Source organism: Myotis daubentonii, chromosome 10 (assembly GCF_963259705.1).
Source record: "Myotis daubentonii chromosome 10, mMyoDau2.1, whole genome shotgun sequence".
NCBI classification, from domain to species: domain Eukaryota; kingdom Metazoa; phylum Chordata; class Mammalia; order Chiroptera; family Vespertilionidae; genus Myotis; species Myotis daubentonii.
The window spans coordinates 26,056,462-26,080,144 of NC_081849.1; the positions used below are offsets into that span (position 1 = coordinate 26,056,462).

Below are 23,683 nucleotides of genomic sequence, written 5' to 3' on the forward strand. Positions count from 1 at the left end.
ATAGATTTTTCTTTTCTTTTGTTTTAATGGATTTTTAGAGAGAGAGAAAGGGAGAGGGAGAAAGAGAGAAACATCGATGTGAGAGCTGAGCATCCGTTGGCTGCTTCCTGCCGGATATTGAGTGCAACCCCGGCATGTGCCCTGACTGGGGATCAAACCAGCAATTTTTGGTAGTACACAGGCTAATGCCCAACCTGCTGAGCCACACTGGCCAGGGCTGTTTCATCTTTTGAAGAAGGTCTTCACTTCTCAATTCTAAGCCATGACACATCACTTCCTTGTTTAAAACCCTCCAGTGGCTACCCATTCAATTAGCATAAAATTGAATAAAATCTTATTAAAATAAAATCCAAATTCCTGATGATGGCCTGCAAGTCCCCCTAGGATCGGGCTACTCTCCATCTTTTTAACCTTATCTTATATGGCTTCCTCCCTCTATTCATTCTCCAGTCTCATCAGTATTCTCCATGTCCCCAAAATAGCACCTCTCACCAGGAGGTCCAGGATGACAACTCGACCCCCACCTCACCCCACCGCATATTCCCATGGCCACTCCTTCCTGCCATTCCTTCCTCCTCAGAGAAACCTTCCCTGAGCACCATACAGCTTTCATCCCTAGTTAGCATTATCCATATCGAATATTATCTTATGTATGTTCTTATTCGCTTATTGCCTGTCTTCCCCGATTAGAATGTCAGCAACTTGTCTGTCTGATACAGGGCCCTGTCAGTGCCTAGAACAGTGCCTGTCATATACTAGGTGCTCAATTAAGTAAAAAGCTTCCCTCACCCAATGTGTCTCTGACCCCGGATTTTTCTACATCAGAGATGTTCCCTGAATGTATCTTAGAGTTTGTCTGCAAAGAAGCAGTGGCTTTGATGAAAAAGCACTTTGCAGAGAGGATCTCAGGTGGAGGTTTTCAGCCTCATTTTCTCCTCCTAATGCGTGACGGCACAACACGGTGGTCTGCGGGCCATCCTGAGACCATGCTGCTTCCCTCCCGGGACTTGCACACCCAGTGCATCTGGTTTACCAGCCAGACACGATATCTTTCCTGTCCTTGGTAAGCTCTGACATTCATGTCAGATGGTTCTTCTGTCTCAGGAATTCGGGGCTTAGAAGGTATTGAAAGTATAGCCCAATGCTAAACTTTCCTATGTTTAATAGGGGACCTCAGCCTCACAGGCATATGTTTTTGACTTAGTCTATGCAGTGCAGCATTTATAAGCAAGCTTCACCCACAAACTGTCCAAGTTTAAGTCACTGGTATTGATGATCTGGGGCATTGGCACCACCATCTTTCCTCGGACTATTAAGGATGAGAGAAAGGCACTCCTTAAGAATAAGAATAAAGTACAGAGACTTGCCTTGCCATATCTCAAGATTGATAATGCAGACCCATATCCTTGATAAAGAAAGGGCATTTCAGGCTGCTGGGGAAAGGATGAATGTACAATAAATGGTGCCAAGACAAAGACTATCCAAGGCAAGGAGGGAAGGAGGGAAATATATGAATTCCTACTCTCATTTCCCTTAAAAATCAATTCCGGGTAGATTGAAGAGCAATGCCAACTCTGTTGTTGGAACCCTACATTAATACAATCATTTTGGAAAGCATTATAGAAACATCTCGAAAGTTAAAACTGCACCCACCACCAGCAAGTGATTGTCTCCTGGATATACATCCTAGAGAAATTCTTGCACGTGTGTACCAGTTAAGAGTACAAGATGTCCACAATCACAACAGTATGATCAAAAGCTTGAGACAACCCAAACGTCCACTGCCAAGAGAGTGACACAAGCAAGGCTACACTGTGCCTGCCCTGGGGATTCTTCGCTGAGCAAGACAAGCATGGTCCTTGCCCTTGTTCTAGATGTGAGCCTGGCAGCTAATCTGAGATGGCTCCATTGCCTCCCACACCAAGCTAATGCCTCTGAGGAGAGGCAGTGAGCAAGGGGTGGGGGCCTATCTCGGGAGGGGCTTTAAAACAATCTCCTCTGGGGTCTACAATCTGCCTCCCAAGCACATATTAGTTTGTAATGAGGCTTTCAATGGCCACCAGGCTGTCCTTCAAAGTAATTAAAGCCCGAGGGCCTTTGTGTACAGCTGGCTGATGTCATCTGCTTGGAAGGCAGCAGTTTGGAATTGGATGCTGGTGCGATGGCTGAAATGTGAATGTAAATGGCCTGGAGCTGTGTTTTTTACAAGCAGTGGTGTGTGTCCCAGGCCTTCGCCTTCTCAATTACCTGGTGAGTCTAAGCTGCTCTCCCCTGAACCCCTGGTTCCCATCGATGCATCAGCCTCCGGTCACTGCTTGCCTGCCACTCCCTGTAGGAGTCTGATGACAGCTAGATGGTCATCAGAGGGAGGCGATGGCCGACGGCCTCACTCTACCCGAGCTGCTGCTGTCAACCTGCCTGGACACGGTCAGAACTGTCCGTCCATTGTGTGAGGAGAGGGGGTCCAGCTGGCCAAAAACGGCAACCCCTTCTTCTGCTAGGGGTCTCACTTTTCTTCCTCACTGAGTCCCAAAATGTCCAGGGGCAGACTAGAGAAGCTTACTCGTGTTTTCATCATTCTAGTCTCTGGGTAAATTCCCACTCACCAAGAGCAAAAAGGAACTGCTCTAAGCGCCACCTTCAGATGCAGAAATTAGTTATGAATCAGACCGACTCGGAGAAGCTGGTCAGGGCCTGTGGGGAAGGATGCGGGGATCGTTAGTATGGCTGGAAGCCCAAACTTTGCTCTGGGGAGAGGGCTTGAAAGGGGTGGCAAGTGACCCCAGGAGAGGTAAACCAGGTGTGAAGGCCCAGAGTGCTGTCCCACAGAACTTCCAGTGACAATGGAAATGTCCCATATCTTTACTGCCCAACATGGTAGCCAAGAGCCCCATGGTCTCTTGAGCACTTGAAATGTAGCTGGTGTGACCAAAATACTGAATTTCACATTTTACTGGAATTGCAATTAAATTTGTAGAGCCACATATAGCCAGTGGCTATGTATTAATATATTAGTTAGGAAAGCTCTAGAAAAAAAACCACTTAACCAAACTAAGCAAAAAGAAAATAAAAGATGAAGGCTGTGGGAGGGATTCACCACGAGCACTGGGGTCTGCCCACAGGTCTGAGCCAAGTTCAGGGACATTGAGTGAGTGGAGCTTTGCGGGCTGTGAGAACGGCTGTTTCTACCTGAAGCCAGGAAAACACCCATATCCACCTCCAAAAAATAATCTTCTGGGACCAAAGAGAGAGAAATTTAAAGATAGATGTAAAGAAAGCATCACTGGGTTGTTTATAATAACCAAAGCATTGGAAATAACATCAGTTTGGATGAATAAAGATTGGTGTAAACATACAATGGAATCTTGTACAAACATAAAAAAATCATGATTTTTAAAATGTTTAATAATGTAAGTGAAAAGGCAGAACATAAAAAAAAACTATATATGCTTCATGCTCAAAATGTTAGGAAGGAAATGTATAGATACTTGCATAGAAAAAGCTTAAGGCAAAATACAGTAAAATGTCACAGGGAGGCATTTCTGGGAGCTGAAAGGATGAGTACTTTTACTTCCTTTTTATAATGTTTGTATTTTTCCAAATTTTCTATAGTGGCTATTAGTTTATGCCAAAAAAAAAGTCTTTCTCAAAGCATGCAGTAAAGTGCTTATAATAATGTGTAAAATGCACTTATGGATAAGCAAAGAAAAAGGCAACATATACAATCTAGTAGTACATGAAGCTCTACCAAAGCTATAGAAACCCTGTGCAGAGAAGAGATCGGACTGGTTGTTCTCTGATGAAATTGTGCTTTTTTTCCATTTTTTTCTAAAATGGGGGGAGGGGTCTAATCGTTCTAGGTAGAACTCAAACCCCGAACATTAAAATAAGCATTTCAGGCCCTTCCAGCCAACCCTGGGTAGACTTGAGTGACATCCCCTCCCACATCCTCTGGGGGACTCTCTGGGCAGGGTCTAGTCCAGCCATGGGCAAACCACGGTCCACGGGCCGGATCTGGCCCGTTTGAAATGAATAAAACTAAAAAAAAAAAGACCATACCCTTTTATGTAATGATGTTTACTTTGAATTTATATTAGTTCACACAAACACGCCATCCATGCTTTTGTTCCGGCCCTCTGGTCCAGTTTAAGAACCCATTGTGGCCCTCGAGTCAAAAAGTTTGCCCACCCCTGGTCTAGTCCAATGACCTCAGCGGCCTCACAGCTGATGGCCATCCACTCACCCTTAGAGGGTAACCCTTTCTCCTCTGACCCCTCCCCCTCCATCACCATCATTGAAGGAGATCAATAACTATGAAAAGCAATTGCTTTTCTTCTCCCCTCCCCATCTTCTGTTTCTGTCTGACAGAATGATTCTGTCTGACATGCTTAACGGGAATCACACCAGAAAGGAAGTGGCTGGGATGCTTCACCCTCTCGCTCCCCCGCACCCCTCCCTCTGCACTTTCTGCGATTTTGAGATTGGCCGCAGTGCTGTTTATCACCTTGGCCTTCGCCGATGCTATGGACTCTCTGGCTTACTCCTGTGCGTGTCCCTTGCCAGGCTCCCTGTGTCTGCTGCTTCACCCCTGCAAAGATCCCAACACCAGCATCCCTTCCACAGCCAGCGAGGCTCAGGCACCACCCTGTCCTGGAGGACAGGAAGCTGGAGCAGCTGGCTCCCCGGCCTCCATGTTGCATCCCAGAGCCTCCAGAAAGAATTCTTGGAGAGATTCACATCTCAGTGAGGAGCCTCCTTCCCTTTATCGCGGAACAGAGCAGCTCAGAGCTTTAAATGCCTGACTTTGGTGGGAGCCCACGGGAACCTGCTTCTACACAGCAGCCAGAGCCGTGTCATTGGCAGGTTGACCTTGCACTATCCTGACCCAGGAAGTCCATCATCCAATGTGATTTGCAATTTTATTAAGGCATGAATTTGAATTGTTTGTGGTATATGGTTGCTATGGCCAAGCATAATTGAAATTAAACAAAACATTGAATACAACCAAGAAATACTCATTTGGAAGGGAAACTGAGGCAGCAAGCAATGAAAGTACTGGTCCGACAGGCCCTTGAAGAGTCTGATTTCAGCCTCGCAGAGGAGCACTCAGTGTGGTTGAAACAGAAGCTGATCTGAATTTATAAACTGTCATAGTTTCTTTTTTTATACACTCAGATTTTTTTTATTAACTTCCTTAATGAACAGTAACATGCTGACATAGCAGGAAAGTAAGGAAAATCCTTAGAGACCAAAATGACAAGAAAGCAGCAATGCATAGCAGGAGATGGAGTTTGAAGTTCACTGTCGCCTTTTGTCCAGGGGATCCTGGTGGCTCAGAGCAGAGGTCTGCAAACTGCCTCGTGAGCTTCCAGGGGACACTTCGCTTTCCGTGGATGTGAGCGCCAGCGGCCGCTCTAAGCAAATCAATTTCCACCTCAACTTCCACCTGCATGTTTTCCTAAAATTCATCTGCTTGCGAATGTTCCTGAGGTCGAAGTTCCCAGCAGCTTTGCCATTTCTAGTTTTCCCTCCTGCCCTTTCCTGATATAATTCTCCCACGTTTCAAAAAAAAAGAATGTTTAAAAGTCAAAATTTTAACCCACCTGAATTTCATTGCATTACATTTTGTCAAGTATGTACACAAAACTTCCTTCCTTCCTCCTGCCTCCTTCCCCCTCCCTTCTTCCTTCCCTCTTGCCTTCCTCTCCTCTTTCCTTCATTATTTCTCATGGACCTGTTCATGTGCTAGGCACTGGGAGAATAAAAATAAATAATACACAAACTACCTTTCTCTTCTTATTCAAAATACTCTTAGAAGCTAAGCCTCAGCATGGAGAGCAGCAAACAGTTTTTATTCTGCTGCATCCCTTGACCCCTCTCCTGCTCCCCTCATGGACCTCCAGTAATTAAATGAGCTCAATGCCTTGGCGTTTCTATTGATAAAAAAGGAACAGTAGTAAAATAGAAAGTCCTTATTTTTTCCCTCACAACCTTGAAGAGAACCATCTTCATTTGTCTATAGTGCGATGGGTTGCATCCCTCTAGGAACTCATAGAAAACAAAGTGTTATTATTTAAACATGCCAGTGAAAGAATATATAAACATTCAGAAGATGCCATTCTATTTTGTATATGAATGCTTTGGTAAATCTACCCTAGAGGTTGTGTTACAATGGGATCTCATTTTAAAGTAAGAGGAACCCATTATTCTCATTTAACATAATAGAGAATTCAGGTATATATGTGATTTTTGTTTTCTCTAAGCCATAATTTGAAAAAAAAAAAAAAAGAGCTTTCCATAAGGATTCCAAAAAAAAAAAAATGTTGCTTATTTTTCCTAGAACTTCCCCTGTCTAATAATTACTGTATTACTCAAAGCATGAGTTATACCAAGGATGTATAGATTATTTTTGAGTTGCAGCATGCTATAGAAGAAAGAGTATTAGGATGGAAGTCCTGAGACCTAGGTTCTAATGGCAGAATTGCTATTTACAACTCCTGCGTCTCTTCTAGTGAAGGTTCTTTTGGTTGCCAGCAACAGAAATAAACTCTAAATGATCTTTATTTTTAGGAAGAATCCATTGGGGCCTCCTCCTTGTACTCCAGCCATTCCCAGAAAACAGGGGCATGAATAGGGCTGGGACCACGCCCAGAGGCCTCTGCCAGGGTCTTTGGGCAAGTGACCCAACCCATGAGCCTCAGTTTCTTCTATAAAGTAGAAGTTGGACTCTATTATTCTTAAGATCGCTTCTTCTTCTCCATTCTATAGTTGATAGTGGTGGTTCCTAGCACTTCTAGAAAATAATAATGGGAATCTTTAAACTCTTTTCAACACTTCCAAAAATGTAACAGAAATTGTTTGTTGAAGATAAGTCTGCCTAGGCACACTAAAAATAAATGAATAAATAAATTAAAAACAAACATATTGCAATTTATGCCCTAGAATTATTTCAACACAGTGGTCATATACAGATGGACAGCAATGGTCATATACATATGCAGAGCTCTGATTGGCAGTTAATTTTGATTAATGTAAGATAGGGAAATAATCACTCTTTAATCAATGTAACTTGATTTTTTTAAATGTCTTGTGGCTCTGGCCAGGTAGCTCAGTTGGTTGCCGCTGCTCCAAAGGTTTCCTTAAACCAGTGTTCGACAACCTTTCAGACCTCATGGACTACCAGTGATCTGCGGACCAACGGTTTTCAACTGCTGGTTTAGAGCATAGCCCTGATACACCAAGGCTGTAGGTTCAATCTCTGGTCAGGGCACATATAAGAAGGAGCAACCCATAAATGTATCAGAAGCGTTAGCAGCCTTAATTTATGTGGTAAGAGGAAACAATTTATTTGTGGAAGTTGGAATAAATTTTCTCACCCACATCTACAGACACTTCCAAGAGAACTCTGGAAAATGAGGAACTTGTGGCTTTCCTGCTCGGCCTCCAGTACAAAAGCCCGTACACATTTATCCCTCGGTGTCAGTTTCCAAAGTGAGCAAAACGAAATTTGAAATTCAATGGGACATTTGAAAGAAGAACTGTGTTTCATCTCAGAAAAGCTGTCAGAAGTGCAGTTTCCCCCCACTTTTAAGGAACTCAGAAGGAGAACTTAAAACCTATGAGGTTTGTATCTACTTTCTCTCCATGTGGACATTAACAATTAAAACACATTAAAATAATAGGCAACCATAATATATGCTTATGTCTTAAACATTCTGGGTTAATTTTGGCTTAGAAAATTACCCCTTCATTTGAGAAACAAAACCAACAGAAAAGAAGTTGAACTCTGCATAGCGCCAAGTGGGATGTCAGGTGACCCGGCTTCTAGTTAGTCCTACTCCTCCTGTAACCAGTTTCGGGTCCATGGATCCATCGCCTCTCCCTCTGAGCTTTAGTTTCCTCCTCTGTAGACTGAGAAGCACAATATGAGGCTAATTCTTTCTAGCTCTCATTTTCTGTGTTACTAAAACAGCACATATTGTTCAAGCTCCTTCTATGTGGCAGGCGTTCTCTGGGTGACTAATATGTATTATGTCCTTTAATTCCCAACAGCAGCATACCTTTTTCCAGTTTTGTAAGAGAGGAAACTGATACTGAGAAGTCAAAGTTGGGAGGAAGAGTCAGAGGTCTGTGTCCAGATCGGCACTTTCAGCTTTACCCGCTCAGGTAATGAAAGTTACCCACTTCCCCTTCCTCCAATTTCTTCAACAAAATCTCAGCAGATGCTTTCATGTGCAATGCTTTTCATCTTTCCCTTGACATCACCTCTAATCACCTAAGTTACTTGTCTCTAAATTTCCTGCAATTTGTCTTCATCTTTCTGGAATTGAAGAGAGGATAGCAATCTGTCTTCCAGGTGCAGTTTCCTCGGGCCCCTAACAAGGAGGTAAACTTCTTTCAGGAAATTCTCTAAGGCAGAGCCTCAGGTCTTTCGGGTGGTGCTGTGCTGGAAGGTTAAAAACCACAGAGCTCAAAGATAGCCGGAGCCCCAGTTGGGGAATAGTTGACTAACAAATAAAGGGGTTGGGAAATTGAAATTAGGCCAAAAGGTTAAGGAAACTGGAAGTTGCTCACCTAAATAATAAAACTGATAAATATTGGAAGACCATTCTCCATGGACCCTCACATTTTTGCACATCTTGCAAGCAGGGTGTAAACTAGCCTTTGTTCCAGACCACTTTTCTTTTTTCTTTTCTTTCAAACCACTTTTCAAGAATGTTTGTGCTGCAAATAGCCTTGGAAGATAGAGATAGAGTCTCACTCCAGAGCAAAGTGCAGGCATGTTTACTGCCTATTATAAAAGACTAGAGGCCCAATGCATGAAACTCATGCAAGGGGCTTGGCCCTCGCAACCCTGGCTTCGTCTGGAAGGTCATCCGGACAGTTGGCCGGAAGGATATCCAGACGGTCGTTCTGCTATTTGGTCTAATTAGCATATTAGCTCTTTATTATATAGGATTTGGGCACCCTAAGTCAGGGTTCCTCTCCTATTATGGAACTCACTGTGTACACAGGTGTCATCTGGCCATCTTCATTCCCATTCTGTAGGAATTGGGGCTCAGGGGACCAAGACACAAGACACAAATGTGTTGACAATGTGGCTACTATTTTGTTATGAGTAATAAAGTCTTTCATCTCTGATCCAGAAATCTCATGTCTTCTGCCAACTTAAAATAATAACAGGCTAACTTAATAGGCTACAAGTAGAGTAAAACCTCAAACCCTCCACAATTCCTGACATTAATAGACTTGAGAACAAGTTTCCATGAAAAGAATTGACCTCTATCTTCAAAGAGAGGTCAACAAACTTTATTTTCCCCTTTGTGAGGACCCAAGAGTATTCTCTTAAATTGTAGAAAAGAATATGTCGACCCAGATTTTTAGGTAAATATTTAAGCTAATATTTGTATGGTTTACCTAGGGCAATTTTGGACTCCCCCAGAAGATCTTAAAGAATAGTCTAGATACCTATCCATGTGATTATATATGTCAGATCTGAATACCCCTGAATGCAAAGGCACAGGCAGGCACCATCATGGCCTTTGTCATGCTAGTAATGGCTTACAAAGCAACTCTGTCCATGTACACACCCTGAGCCTGGTTCTTTTTCCAAATGAAATATCCACAACATGTGGAGCTTTCTCTGGGGATTTCGCGTTGGTCAACCCTAGAGCAAAATTTCCACGATTCCCATGACTCGGATAGAACCCAGACCCAGTTTTCAGAACCCAGTCCTGAAACAAGCCTTTTTAAGAAATGGGTCCTTCCAATTGTGGCTTTAAGCTTGCCTAAGGGAGCTGCTGGTGAACTCAGAAGCATGCCAGGATAGGAAGGTGGCTTTTATCCTCTTCACTCTATTCTCCTCTCTTCTGCCCTCCCTATAATGTCCTCCTTGGAGATGACTTGAGGAATGACTAGACAAGGAATTGGGAAGTCCTAATATCTCATTTTTCCCAAGAGTCAACACATAATGAAGATGATAATGATAGCATGGAGGCCTGAGCATCGTGGAAGAATATGCTCACTTCCTTACTAAACACAGAGCTTCCAATTACCAAAACTTACACACATCCTTTGTGATGAAAAAGAACTCAAAGTATTTCACATAAAATTTCCTACACATGTCCACACCATTAGCACTACTTTACCTGTGTATGGGACTTTTCCTCTTTTAAAGCACTGTTATCTCATTTGAATCAAACAAAACCCTATTGTCATGCCAAATATCATTAAACCCATCTTACAGGTGAAGCAATTGGAGCTGATAGAGTGACAAGTGTTGCTCGACGTCCCAAGGCACTTATGTGCAGAGCTGAAACTGCCTGACTCCAGATCCGGGATCCTTTCTGCTACGCCATGCAGAAAGAGGATGCAGCCACAGTAGGGGAGGGGGTGGGGTGTTGTTCCCATTTTACAGAAAGACAAGCATCAAGTGACTTGTCAAAGGTCACACGTTGTCTGAATTGCAGTAGAACCAGATCTAGATACAAGGTCTGCAGAATCTGTGGCCCAGCTCTTTCCCAGGGATTACTCGAGCTTGCCGGATGGGTGGCAACTCTTTTTAAACCAAAAACCATCTTTGCGAGGCTGAGCATGACAGCTGGTCAGTGTGTGCCCCAAGTTTGGATGCCAGAGAATTTGACCTTGAAATCAAGCATCCGGGATACAAACCCAGTATTCTTTCTATCATTGGCCACACCTACTCTGGAAAGCCCTCCTTTCATGACGCTTATATGGGGAACTAGTTTCTGAAAACCCATACTTCCACTAGCCCCCTCTGCTCTCTCCTTAAGAAAAAAGAAAATTAGGTATGATGAAAATTTGCCTATCCCTCGACTCTAGACAGAAAACTTGAGAGAACAGTAACCCCTCTTTAAAGTATCCTGCTCAGCCCTCAGAACTGCATGGACTGTTAGAAGTAGAGGCTGACTACCCACATTTGTAAGGTCTTGCAGAGACATTGGAAAGAATCAAGAGGAAATCATTCATATTCAAAAGAAATAACAGGCAATGAAGTCCAGCTGAGGAGAGTTGAGTAAAGGAAATTCTCCTGGCTCTTAAGTTAGATGATTCTGTGATATTGGAATTGGGATAATTTGGCCTGAAGAATGAAAGACCAAGGAAAGCAAAATAAGACGTTCATAACTGACTTCAAGGTTAAAAAGCTGTAGACAGAGACAACCAAGGGAATACAAGTCAAAAAGAAATAGTCCTCTGTTATATGAGAAAGATTCAGATCAGACATCCTTGAAAGCTTTCAGACAATAGGAACAGTAAGACAAGAGGTCAAGAGAGAACACAGGGCAGGAAATCAGTTGCCTTGACCTGGGGCTTCCTTTCAGCCCAAGGTGGAGCTTGGTCCTATGAGAACAATGGTGATGGTAAGAGGAGGAAATTATTAATATTTTGGGGTCATCATGCAGTTGACTCTGCAGTCCTGTTCAAATGACCACTCTAGGACCATGTCTCCCCCTGACCAAGCTCTTCCAGCTCCTCCCTGGGAGAGATAAGATGATGGTCATTAGAGTGTCTCCTCCTTTATTCCAACTTCCCCTTCTTTGCTGGAGGGGAGCACAGGTTTAGATCTCCTTCCATCATGGACTCATTAAGTCATATATTTAATGAGGGTGAGCAGTTTGGACCAATAGGATCTTGGGTATCAGCAGAAGATTCTGGCACCTGGATTGGCCTGTTCCTGCATGAAGGGGGAGATTATGTGCTGGGGAGCTGGAGGGCAAGATAAAGGGTGGGGAACAGAGAAAACTGGCACCAGAGTCTCCTATTCTTTTCCTTTTTTCTCTCCCTCTCCCCCTGTTCAGTGTCCACTCTAATGAAAATAAGCCTGCACAGCTTCTTCTGCAGCCCAAGAATTCGTTCAGAGCAATTTGGAGCCAATTGAATGAACAGGAATAAACGGGCAGATATTGCAGCGTATGGCTGGCTGCTCCAAGGCCCCAGGTAGTGATTAGAAGCCCACGGTTCTTTTTATGCCCACAGCAAGCAGACGGGTAAAATTTGGTCCAGTTAAGAACTCTAAACAGGAGGTACGGTGGTGAAGAATAGGACGGGCAATTATACTCAGGGTTACTACCTGGGCGGACCTGAGAAATAATTAAGTGATTGAGTAAAAGATTGAAACAGTGGGGGGCAGTGATTGCTTTGTTAGGCCCATGGATGTACAGGGATGAAGTGTCCTCGTGGGAGGGAAAACCGATTGCTACCCGTGGTAGACCTTGTCTGCTCTTGGACTCTGTCCCAACAGTGATTCACTCTCCCTGAGCAGCAGGGAAAACAAGAGTCACACACACAAGCTTCCCTGAAATGGCAGTCTCTCTCTGACCCCCTTCCTCTGCCACATTGCTGGCAAGCAGACAGTGACACTGAGGGCCTGCCTGAGTGGTATGTGTGTCCTCCCCCATAGAAAGAATGGGTTTCCTTGGTCTCTCCACGATCATTCACCAGCTCTTGCTCATGGTCAAGGACACAGATTCCCCAAATGACTGTTCAGTATTGTGTGAACATCTGTGGCTTTGGAATAGAGGCTTCCTCTAGGCCCTTAGGGGAATGGAGTTCATGACCTTGAACTCAGAACCAGAGAAACTGTTGAGCTATAGGGTTGACCTTCACTGAGCATCTGCACTCAGTGAAGCATTTAGGAAAAGACTGGCTGGATCACTACAGAGAAGGAGGCCATCTTAGGAGCACACCCTGCCTCCCTGGGCATTTTGCTCCCCACCACTATTCTGAAAATGAAAACAAAGGTAGTGTTTTCTCTAAAATCCCCACCACACACATACTTTTTTCTACTTTGTAGTAGCAGCACTGAAGGTAAATGAATACGATATGGCCCCTGCTCTCAAGAAATGGACGCCTTACGGTGGAGATAGATATGTGAACATCGTGCTGGAGAAAGTATGGGACAGTACATGAAAAAAGAAGAGGGGCACCTAGGGCAGCCACGGGACCAGGAGGGGCATCTTTATGTCACGTGAGCTGAGCCTTAAAGGACAAGGGCTAGGAATTAGCCAAGAAGAGAGCAGGACCACATTGGTTGTTCCAGGCAGAGAACACAGCATAAGCAAAAGCATGGAGGTGGAAACTTGTGTGGCTCACTTGGAGAATTACCCTGGATCCAGCATTATTAAAGCATGGGTACAGTGCAGATAAATGTACAAGATGAAGTCAGCAGTTCCCATGTACCATGTTGGAAAACACAGACCTTATCCAACCCAAAATGATGCCACCGAAGGTTCTCAACTCTGCTTGAGGGGTCAGGGTGTAGCCAGTTTTAAATTTTAGGAGCACGGATTTGAGGGAGGAAACTGTGACAGAGTCCAGTTCCCATGAGATAAGGTGGAGGTCTGACCTGGGGCAGCTGACTGTAGGGTGGAGAGGAGGGGAAGATCTGGGAAATCCTCAGGAGGGGAGGTTGTGCTTGATTAACTGCAAGTCACGACCAAGTCACAAAAGCATGGCTACCTGATTTCTGGCCTGGATGATACTGGGTGGGTTTGACTGGAAGGAAGAAAAGACTTAGAGAAAAGGGAGTGGGTTCCGTTTGACTATGTAGAGCTCGGCGACAGCTTGATGGGTCTCCTAGTGAAGGAATTTCCAGCTCTGGCCCTGCAGCTGGACCACTCGGGGAAGGCACTTGCCTCTCTGGGCTTCAGTTTCTCTCACTGTAAACTAGAGTACTCACTTCCCTCGACTCACCTTCTGGAAATAGACTGTGAAGGCCAAATGTGAAAATGTATTTCAGGGGCTTTGGAAATAAAGCTGCTACATAAATATAAGGGATTTAAACAGTCTCTGCGTGGGGCGATCTAAGATTTTCTAGAGTTGCAAAATGATTGCAAATGATGGACTCACTGGGTGGTAGGTCTGCTCTTTGTAACTTTTAAAACATCGACATGTGCGATTTGCTTGCTTTTCACTCTTTACCCCTTTGATTCCACGGAGAAGCAGGGAAGTGTGTGTACAAAGGGCCCTCAGAGGCCGTATGGTCCGGTGCCCTCACTTCACAGATGGGACAAGATGGCCAGAGAGGAGGACATTCATTGGAAGAGCACAGGTAGTTAGTAGCAAAGCTCTGATCAGCATACAGGTGATCTAACCTCCCCTGGTGTCCTCTGGAGCCACTGGCAGGGTCAATATCCTCTGTAACCCTATAGCCAAGGCCTCCCACCTCAGCCCACTGGGCTGTATGTTTTCGTAGGGGAAGAAAGAACCACTGGTTAATGGTTGCAAAGCCCTCTGAAGCTCTAAAGAGTTAGATAATCTACACAAGGCTCATATATTGAGTCTCTCCCTGTTCATTTCAAGCCCAGAACATTGTCTAGATTTAAATAATGCACGGCCGAGTATGGATGGATCAGTAGCTGACATCAGCAGGGCAGAGACATGGAACTGTGAATAAATTAGCGCACAGGGGCCAGAGTGGGGTCAAGGGAACAGGAAGCTCAGAGGACAAGATAAAGAGCCTTCAGGTTTGAGGGGCCGGCAGTGTGGGGACAGGAAGGTGAGGCTGACCTGGGACTGGGCAGAGCCCACAGCCCTCCACAGTGGGTACCAGAACAGGATGGCCAGAGGGTACCCAGGGACCGGTGTACCCAAGACCCTTAGTCCTCCTGGCTTGGACCCCAGAGTGAGGGTGTGGATCCTGCAGTCCCCTAGGTGAACCCCCATGCACACAGGCATTCCCGAAGACTGAGCAATGAAACCCAGCTCCTGGGAGATGATTCCCCCAAAGGTGACTGCAGGGTGACATCAGTGTGGGAGGCAATATGTACCATAGGGGCCTCCTGCAGGTCCACATGCACACTCATATTTTAAAGGACCTGAGAAGTCCTGCTGTAGACAAACCTGATTAACTTGGTTTGTACTGCTTCCCAAAGCTACCTGACCTGAGAACCCCATCCTCACAAAGCTCCTCTTGGAAGACACACCTGGGGACCACGCCCTGGCACACCCCCTCTGTCTTCAGATGGCTTCCCCTCCAAAATGACCCCATGTTTGCCTCTGAGTTCAGGGGCTCCAGGAGCCTTAATTAGGACTTAATTTGTTTCCACCTGTTTTGTCAAAAACATAGGTCACCCCAATAGCCCAAAGAGAAAAGTCTAGTCTTCTCATGAGGAATCTGACCAAAATTCAGTTTAATTGAGTGCAGCAAGTACCTTCTGAAGACTAACTCAACACTATAGTGGACACAAGACAATTACACAAGCAGTCCCTGACTTGACCATAACCAGGGGTAGCAAAGCTCCAAACCAGAACTGGTAGCTCCCATGCCAAGGTGATATTCAAATAGGTGCTAAAATTGGGAGTCAAAGCAGTTCATTCTGGGGATGCTCAGAGGAGAGAGAGAGAAGTCAGGAAGCCTTCTTACAGAGGGCCAGAGGCAAGGTTTGAAGAGGCAAAGGAGAAAGGATGACAATTTGGGTGGGGATGGGGAAACTGGATGGCTCAGTATGGGTTCCATGTGGGTGGTCAGGGGAGGTGGAAAGATGAGCCCACAAGAGCGCTGCTGTGCACAGGCCTGTGACGGTTTCTACAAGATCTTGGACCTGCTGATGACTGAAGAGGTGGTAAAGGCCCCTTGCCTCGGGAACTAATCCATTCCTTTGGGTTATGCCCCAAAGAAAGACCCAACTACATATGGACAAGGAACAGACCTCCCTCTGGCTCCTGGTAGGTTCTGATTCTAAGGCAGGTCTGGAAGGGAAATTCCTCAATTGGAAGCAATCATAACACATTTGTAGGAGAAGATAGAGTGACCCCGTATCCAGAACACCCCTGCACACCAAATGGCTCTCAAAATCCGCCCCGGAGGGTTTTATTAACAAGTAACACCACCTTCAAGGCCCAGTTTCTTCCTCACAGAGCATTCTCCCAGTGCGGGCCTGGGCGTTGTCACAGAGGGTACCAGCTGCTGCCACATGAAGGCATTTCAAATGTAACTTGACCACAAGCCCCGCTGACCCCTCCTCACCTGTCCAGCCAGGAGATCTCATGGATTTCTCCACCTTCCCCAGAGGGTGGGGGACGGGGCGCAGTTCCCGGACCCCGGGCTGTCACTCATCTCCCATGTCTCACAACTGAACAAGGGCTCTCTCATTAGCTGGCTCCTCCCTCTCCATAGGCCTTTATTTACAGTAACTATGGAGTCAGCTTTCTGACAAGAAGGAAGAGAGCAATTAGAGGCTTTTGTCTCTGCTGGGCAGCCTGGCTGACATCATCCTCCACTCGCTCCCATGCTGGGCTCATGGTTAACCCCCTTCTTTCCCCGCTGCCTGCTGGTCAGCAAGTTGAGCCAGGGACACACAGAGGAGCAGGGTAATGAGTTGCAGCCCCCATGTCCACAGAGGTCAGGGCCCAGGGATATTGTGAGAGGGGGGAAGTACGCCTGAGAACCCAATCTACAAAGAGAACTGGACATCGCTGAGGTCACTGGGCAGCTCGCTACCCCTCCTCTGCCAGGCCTGGCTCCATGGTCATGACCTCCCTGGGATTCTAGCACAGTGGAGAAGACTATGGGACCAGGGCCAGTAGCCATGCCACTCTCTGCTGCCCCATTCCCATGCTGAACACACCCAGCCCAGTCCCAGTCCCAGACCCAGCTTAGTGCTGAGAAAACAGAAAGCAATATGGAAAACACAATGGACATTGGCTGTTCCCATGGCACCAAAATCATCACCAGATCTTAGAAGATGTCATGAATTCTCCAAGCCTCTATGGAGTATCTACTGTGTTCGAGGCACTGACGACCCAGCAGGGTATAAGATAGAACCTGCCCCTGTCCTCATGGAGCCTCCAGTATATCCAGGCAGGCTGACCCTGAACCAGCCCATGGGAGTTCTCCGTGCTCCCATGAAGAGGTCAGAAGGCCAGGAGAGGCTCTACTAGGGGCACCTAACACAGTGTGGAGCATCAGAGACAGCTTCCTACAGAAAGTGATGTTCTGGCTGAAGTCAGGAAGATGGGCAGAAGTTAGTATGGAAGATGAGGCCAGAGACAAAGACAAAGGCTCACCACCCACCCTGCTTCCCCTGTCCTTCCTACCTCACAGGGACCCATGGAGAGGCTCCTTGTGGGCATCCCAGGCTGTCATCCAGCTCCTACTAAGACACTCCCAGTGAAGGAAGTACACTGGGGTCCACTTAGGTCCAGCTGCAGCTGGCAGAACCTTCTTCCCTATGTTACTGTGAAATCTGGGTCACGGTGGAGAATGGAAAGAATGTAGGACTCTGAGTCAGACAGATGGGATTTAGATCCTATCTTAGCCACTTGCAAGCATATGAGATCATTCAAAAATGTTACATTAACCTCTCTAAGCTTTTGTTTCCTCATCAAATAGTGTCTCTCTCATAGAGCTGTTGAGAGGATTAAATTAAAGAGTGAGTGTACAGGTCCTAACTCAGAACTCAACAAACACCAGACATTTTTCTTAGCCATTGGCTCGCTCTCGCTCTCTCTCTCTCTCTCTCTCTCTCTCTCTCCCTTTCTCTGAAAAGTATAGCATTTATTCAACACTCAAATGTGTAGAACAACCCTGCATATTTTTGAAGCTTCTCTAAATCCCAGCATTCCTAGTTCACTGGACTATTCCCCATATCACATGGTTTCTAAGCCCTTTACCACCCAGTTGCATATAGGAAGTGAAGGAAGAAGCTGTCAAAGCCACTTAGCACAGAGCTCAGGATAATTATGTCCCTAAATGTCAGCTGCATGAGGGCAGGGCTTGTCTGTCTTGTTCACTGCTCTATGCCCAGCACCAGCACAAATGACCAGCATACACTACACACTCAGTATACACTTGCAGAGAGAATGACTAAAGTCTGGGCATGATGCGTCCATTAATGCAGCCTCAATGTTCTTCATTTTTAAAGACTGTGCCATGTTCTTGACTCATCAGACTGACAACAAAAACTCCAGGACTTCAACATGAGCCGCTGTTGCATTGAGCCTCCCTCATCCTGTCCTCAGTCAGTTTTTTAACTTAAGGCAAAACTTTGATTTGTCCCTCCCATCTCTTATTTTATTAGTTTCAGTCCATTGTTCTGGCCTGCCCAGACCTTTTTTGAATATTCACTCTGTCATCCAACATATTAGCTCCCTCATCTATCCTTGTTCCGTCTCTCAATTTGTTAAGCATGCCTGCTATGTCACCATGTATCTGAAGATAAAATGTCAAAAAGGACAGGCACACTGTATGGTTATTTAGGGAAATGGATAAGCCTCCTGTGACCCAGCACTGGGGATGTCCTGGCTGACATCGGTTTATTAACCAACACATCTTGGAGGTCACTGTTCAACCACTGAGGAAGCCACCCTTCAGCCCATATCTTTATTTTGTCCACAATGACACTGTGAGAGGCACTGTCAAATCCATGGCCCAAATAAAACCTTGCTATATAATAACTATACTGTATGGGGAGTCTACCATGTGCCAAGCCTACTGCATGCTATCTCACTTACCCCTCACAACAACACCAGAAGGCAGCTGTCGTGCAGGGAAGGATAGTGGCTAAGCAAGCTGGCCTGCCTGACTCTTCCCCTGCTGGCCAGGCCATCTGGGAAAGTGTATATTAGAGTAGATTATCTGATACAATGAAAATCTCAGTAGTTTAATGTGAAATCTCAGTAGTTTAACACCATAAAGTTTTATTTTTTGCTCAAGTCACGAATTCATGATGCTCTTTCACGAGCTGGTTTGGGGACTCAAGCGTCTGACATCTAGTGGTTTCTTCTTGGAGACTTTTGCCAAGTCTTCTCCATTCAGCCAATCAAAGCACAAAGAGAGGGTGGAGAAGTCCAAGGCAGGTGCAGTTCTGACATATCACTGTGCCCACATTCTATTGGATAAAACTAGTCACACGACCAATTGCAATGTGCAGGAGGCTGGGAAATGTAGAGAAGTGTGTTGCATTTGGCAAACACTCTGTCCCATTCACACATCTATGACATGATAATATTCCCTGCCTCATAATTTCTGTATTAGTCAAGCTTCTCCAGAGACACAGAACCAATAGGAGAGAAATAGATAAACAGATACAGATATAGATACATAGATAATAAATATGTAGATATACATAGAGGGAGATACTTTAAGAAATTGCTAACATGATTGTGGTGGCTGGCAAGTCTGAAATCTTCAGGGTAGGCTGCAGGCTGGAAATTCTGGCAGGAGCTGATATCGCAGATTTGAGTTTAAGAGCAGTCTGAAGGCAGAATCCCTTCCTCTTTGGGCACCTCCATCTTTTCTTTTAAGTCTTTCAACTGATTTGATAAGGCCCACCCATATTATGAAGGGTAATCGGCTTTACTCACCATCTACTGATTTAAATGCACTCTCACCTAAGCAATACCATCACAGTGACATCTAGACTGGGTTTTGACAAAAACAACTGAGCACCATAGCCTAGCCAAGTTTATACATAAAATTAACCACCATAATGTCATTGTGAGGATTAAATGAGCTATGCTGAAAAAGTGCACATCACTTCAATTTGACCAGTTCCTGAAACATCTATATATACACTGAGTGGCCAGATTATTATGACCACCTGATGTTTGCAGGCAAATTAGATATAATTTTACACTGAAGTTGCTAGAGGGCCAGACCATTATAAACGTCTGAATAGCACAACATACCTAAGTATCATTGCTGATCAAGGTCATCCTATCATGTTGATGGTGTATCCCAACATGTTGATGGCTTCTTCCAACAAGACAATGGGCCATGCCACGGTGCTGGTATTGTGCAGGAGTGGTTTCAAGAACAGGAGGGAGACTTTGCCTTGCTTAGGTGGCCCCCACAATCACCAGATCTCAATCCAATTGAGCATTTGTGGGATGAAGTTAAAAGAGCCATCAGGCAGCTGGTTTCACAACCACCAAATCTCACAGAACTGGAAAGTGCTATTCATCAGGCATGGTGTCAGATTCCTCGCATCACCTTTCAACATCTCGTGGAGTCAATGCCAAGTAGAATCGCCACCATACTGAAGGCAAAAGGTGGCCCAATGAAGTACTGATGGGGTGGTCATAACAATCTGGTCACTCAGTGTATATAAAGCCAGCTACCATAACTCCATAACTGGAACAACCAGAGACCAGAACACCACAGCCCCTCGCCCAGGCTAGCCCACCCCCTAGGGAGCAGTTAGGGGCACCCCAGGCAATGCGATAGGGTGCGAGTTTGATGGGGGAAAGTCAAATAGGGGGAAGGTCTTAAGGGTCTGTGGGGTAGGGGAAGTCTGCCAGGAGTAGGTTTTGAGTGTGCTGGGGAAGGAAGAGGAAGATCCGATTGGAAAACAGCTCAGCACAGTACCTTTCTCCTTGCGAACCAGGACGGTGGCAGCAGTGGACTGAATGGGCGGTTGTTTCATGAGTTCACTTGGGACCGACATGTTCATGGCAGCAGCAATACTCCCGAAACTTCACTGATTCCAGAGAGTAAACAGCTATCAAAGTCAAAACAGAAAAATCCTCTCCAACTAGAGGCCCTGGACGATGCAACGCCACTGAAGAAAACACCACTTAAGGAGAAGCTAGAAAAACCGGAAGTATGCGACCAGAGGATTGTGGGATTGTGGAGGATGCCTGGGCGCCTGCCGCTAGTTACAGTGATGGCGAACCCATGACACGCGTGTCAGAGGTGACACGTGAACTCATTTTTTTGGTTGATTTTTCTTTGTTAAATGGCATTTAAATATATAAAATAAGTATCAAAAATATAAGTCTTTGTTTTACTATGGTTGCAAATATAAAAAAATTTCTATATGTGACACGGCACCAGAGTTAAGTTAGGGTTTTTCAAAATGCTGACACGCCCAGCGTGAGCCTGTTATTGCACATGTGCACAGTCCTATAGTCCTATAGTCCTCAGTTTCGCAGTATTTGGACATGACTTCTGGCGGGAAATTATTTCGATTGAGGTTTGCTGTTCCCTTGCGGTAAGGAAGATCAGAATTAAAGGTTTTGTTTGTTAACTTGCTTTAAAGCGGAGGAAAATGGGATAGTGATGAATAAGAAACTTTGGAGATAGTCAGGAGCAGTTTGTCCAGTGGTTCTCAACCTTCTGGCCCTTTAAATACAGTTCCTCATGTTGTGATCCAACCATAAAATTATTTTCGTTGCTACTTCATAACTGTAATGTTGCTGCTGTTATGAATCGTCATGTAAATATCTGCTATGCAGGATGGTCTTAGGCGACCCCTGTGAAAGGGTCGTTCTACCACCAAAGGGGTCGCGACCCACAGGTTGAGAACCGCTGGTCCAGACTGTTGAGAGTTCAGAATTAGAGTTTAATTGGGATAGAAATCCTGCTATAGCACCTGATGCCTGAAATCTGAGCACTCTACTTTTAGGTTTGCCAGTTCAAATTTTTGGAGGCTGCCTATTAAAACATTCCTGGTTGGGGAGCACTTCTGACACCAGATGGTCACCATGAAGTTCAACCCCTTTGTGACCTCGGACTGCAGCAAAAACCACAAATGCCACTTCAATGCCCCCTTGCACATGTGCCACAAGATCACGTTTTCCCCACTCTCCAAGGAGCTGCAGCAGAAGTACAATATCTGCTTCATGCCCATCCGCAAGGACAATGAGGTCCAGGTGGTTCGAAGACACGACAACGGTCAGCAAGTCAGCAAGGTAGTACAGGTGTACAGGAAGAGACATGTCATCTACATCGAGCAGGCGCAGCATGAGAACACTAACAGCACAGCTGTCCACATGGGCGTTCACCCCAGCACGGCGGTCACCACCAGGCTAAAGCTGGACAAAGACCAGAAAAAAATTCTTGAACACAAAGCCAAATCTCGACAAGTTGGAAAAGAGAAAGGCAAATATAAGGAAGAACTTACTGAGAAAATACAGGAGTAAATGTACCCTGTTGTGTAACCACGGTGTAGCTGTAGGTTTCTAGCCTGGTATGTATTCCTTTAAAATTGTTCAAGATGTCTCTGGAATATTTTGTTTACTTCCTGGTTTGTTATTGATATGTGGCTCTGTATATCTATTGTTGCTGTTCGGATTAGTTTTATGAATAAAAAATGGAAATGTTTCTTAATTCAAAAAAAATAAAAAATAAAATAAAACATTCCTGGTTGAAAAATGTTTGTATAGAAGCCCATAAGTATTAAGTATTTGCTGTGTTTACCATGCTTAGCTCTCTGTAAGGAATAGGGAATAATGTTAAATGCCTCATGTTCTCAAGAATCTTGAATTTTAAAATAAAAATAAAGAAGGAATATAAATATTAAAAGTAAAGAAAAAGAAGCTTGAATTTTAGGGGCGTAATCAGGCAGGCAGGCGAGTGGTTAGGGGTGATCAAGCAGGCAGGCAGAGTGGTTAGGAGCCAGCGGTCCTGGATTGCGAGAGGGTGCAGGCCGGGCTGAGCAGCCCCCTCCCACCCGTGCAGGAATTTCGTGCACCGGGCCTCTAGTAATAAATAATCAGTAAACACCTGTGATTGTCACTATCCAAATTTACAGGTGAGAACATTAGAACTCAAACAAATAAACTGCACAAGACCACTGCTTCCAGACTCCAGAGCCCACTTGTCCCCATGGCTTCTTGGGACACTTAGTTATGAGCAGCTGAAGCTTCCAGGCAGAAGTGGGGACAGAGGGTGAATCTGGGGTACAAGCTAGTTAGAGGCAGGACGCATATAGACAGAGTGCCCAACACATGAGCACGTCATGTGCTCATAAATAACTGCAAACTCTAAGTGCAGATGTAACACCAAAGTTAGAGCTGGGTCCCCCTTGGAGGAGATGCCTGGAGCAATGATTTTCTATGCTGTGGACACATTACCTCCATGCTCACCAGCGTCCATCTAGGTCAGTGCCATCTACCCCAGAAGATTCTCAGGGCCAAGGCTATGCCTACTCACAAAGATCCAATCTGCCATGTGTGGGAGGCTGTCCTTGGAGCCACTGGCCAAGAGTCAGCTGGTCAGAGGAAAGCTGAGCCTGAAACCCCAGATTCAGTTCCCAGGCTGGTCACAATACAAGCCTGCAGAAAGGCTCACCAGTGGCCTGTAAAAGCATGTGGGCGATCACACCATGCAGGACCCAGTGAGGGAGTGTGACTGGTGCTACATAAACCTTCTCTACAAGGGAGCAAACAAACCCCGTCTTGGGCCAGCAAGCCAGAAGCCCAGAAAGCAGAGAACTGTGATGGGAGTTTGAGGCTGACGCTGTCCCCTGCGTCCTGCTGTTCCATGCCCTGTGGAGCTCTTATCTGAGCTGAGCCGTTCTCACCATCTCTGTGTGACTGAGCAGAGCCCTGCACTACAGATGGAAAGTGCTGAATTTTGGTCATGACGCCATCAGTCACCCTGGGGAAATGCCTGGCCTGTCTTGAGCCCCAGTTTTTCCCTCTGCAAAGTGGATCAAATTTGCATTTGTCCAGCCAGCTGCATACTACCCACTCTCACTATGTCTTTGAGAGCACATTGAAAACAATAAAACACTATACAAATGTTCAGCACTATCATCAGCATTACTACTTGTAGGAAAGAGACTCCAGCCAGCCCTGCTCCGATAGGCCTCTCTCCCCACCCATCCCAGCTGGAACATACCTTGGCAGGGATGCTCACAGACACAGGTTCCACGGCATTGACTTCTCGTGGCCGAATGAAAGGAATTTGAGGAACAAGTCTTCAATTTACATATGC

At 45.4% G+C, this 23,683-nt stretch overlaps 1 protein-coding gene across 1 annotated transcript; it reads left to right on the plus strand.

Annotated features, from left to right (window-relative positions):
* Window positions 1-21,447: 21,447 nt before the first annotated feature.
* LOC132211428 (ribosomal protein uL24-like) lies at window positions 21,448-22,061 on the plus strand. Its single transcript, XM_059656111.1, has one exon. It carries the CDS (start codon window positions 21,448-21,450, stop codon window positions 21,883-21,885), a length of 438 nt encoding a protein of 145 aa, XP_059512094.1. The 3' UTR covers window positions 21,886-22,061.
* The last annotated feature ends 1,622 nt before the right edge of the window (window positions 22,062-23,683 follow it).

Coding starts and splice junctions, on each gene's coding strand:
- LOC132211428 (XM_059656111.1), top strand. CDS start 21,448: ATGAAGTTCAACCCCTTTGTGACCTCGGACTGCAGCAAAAACCACAAA.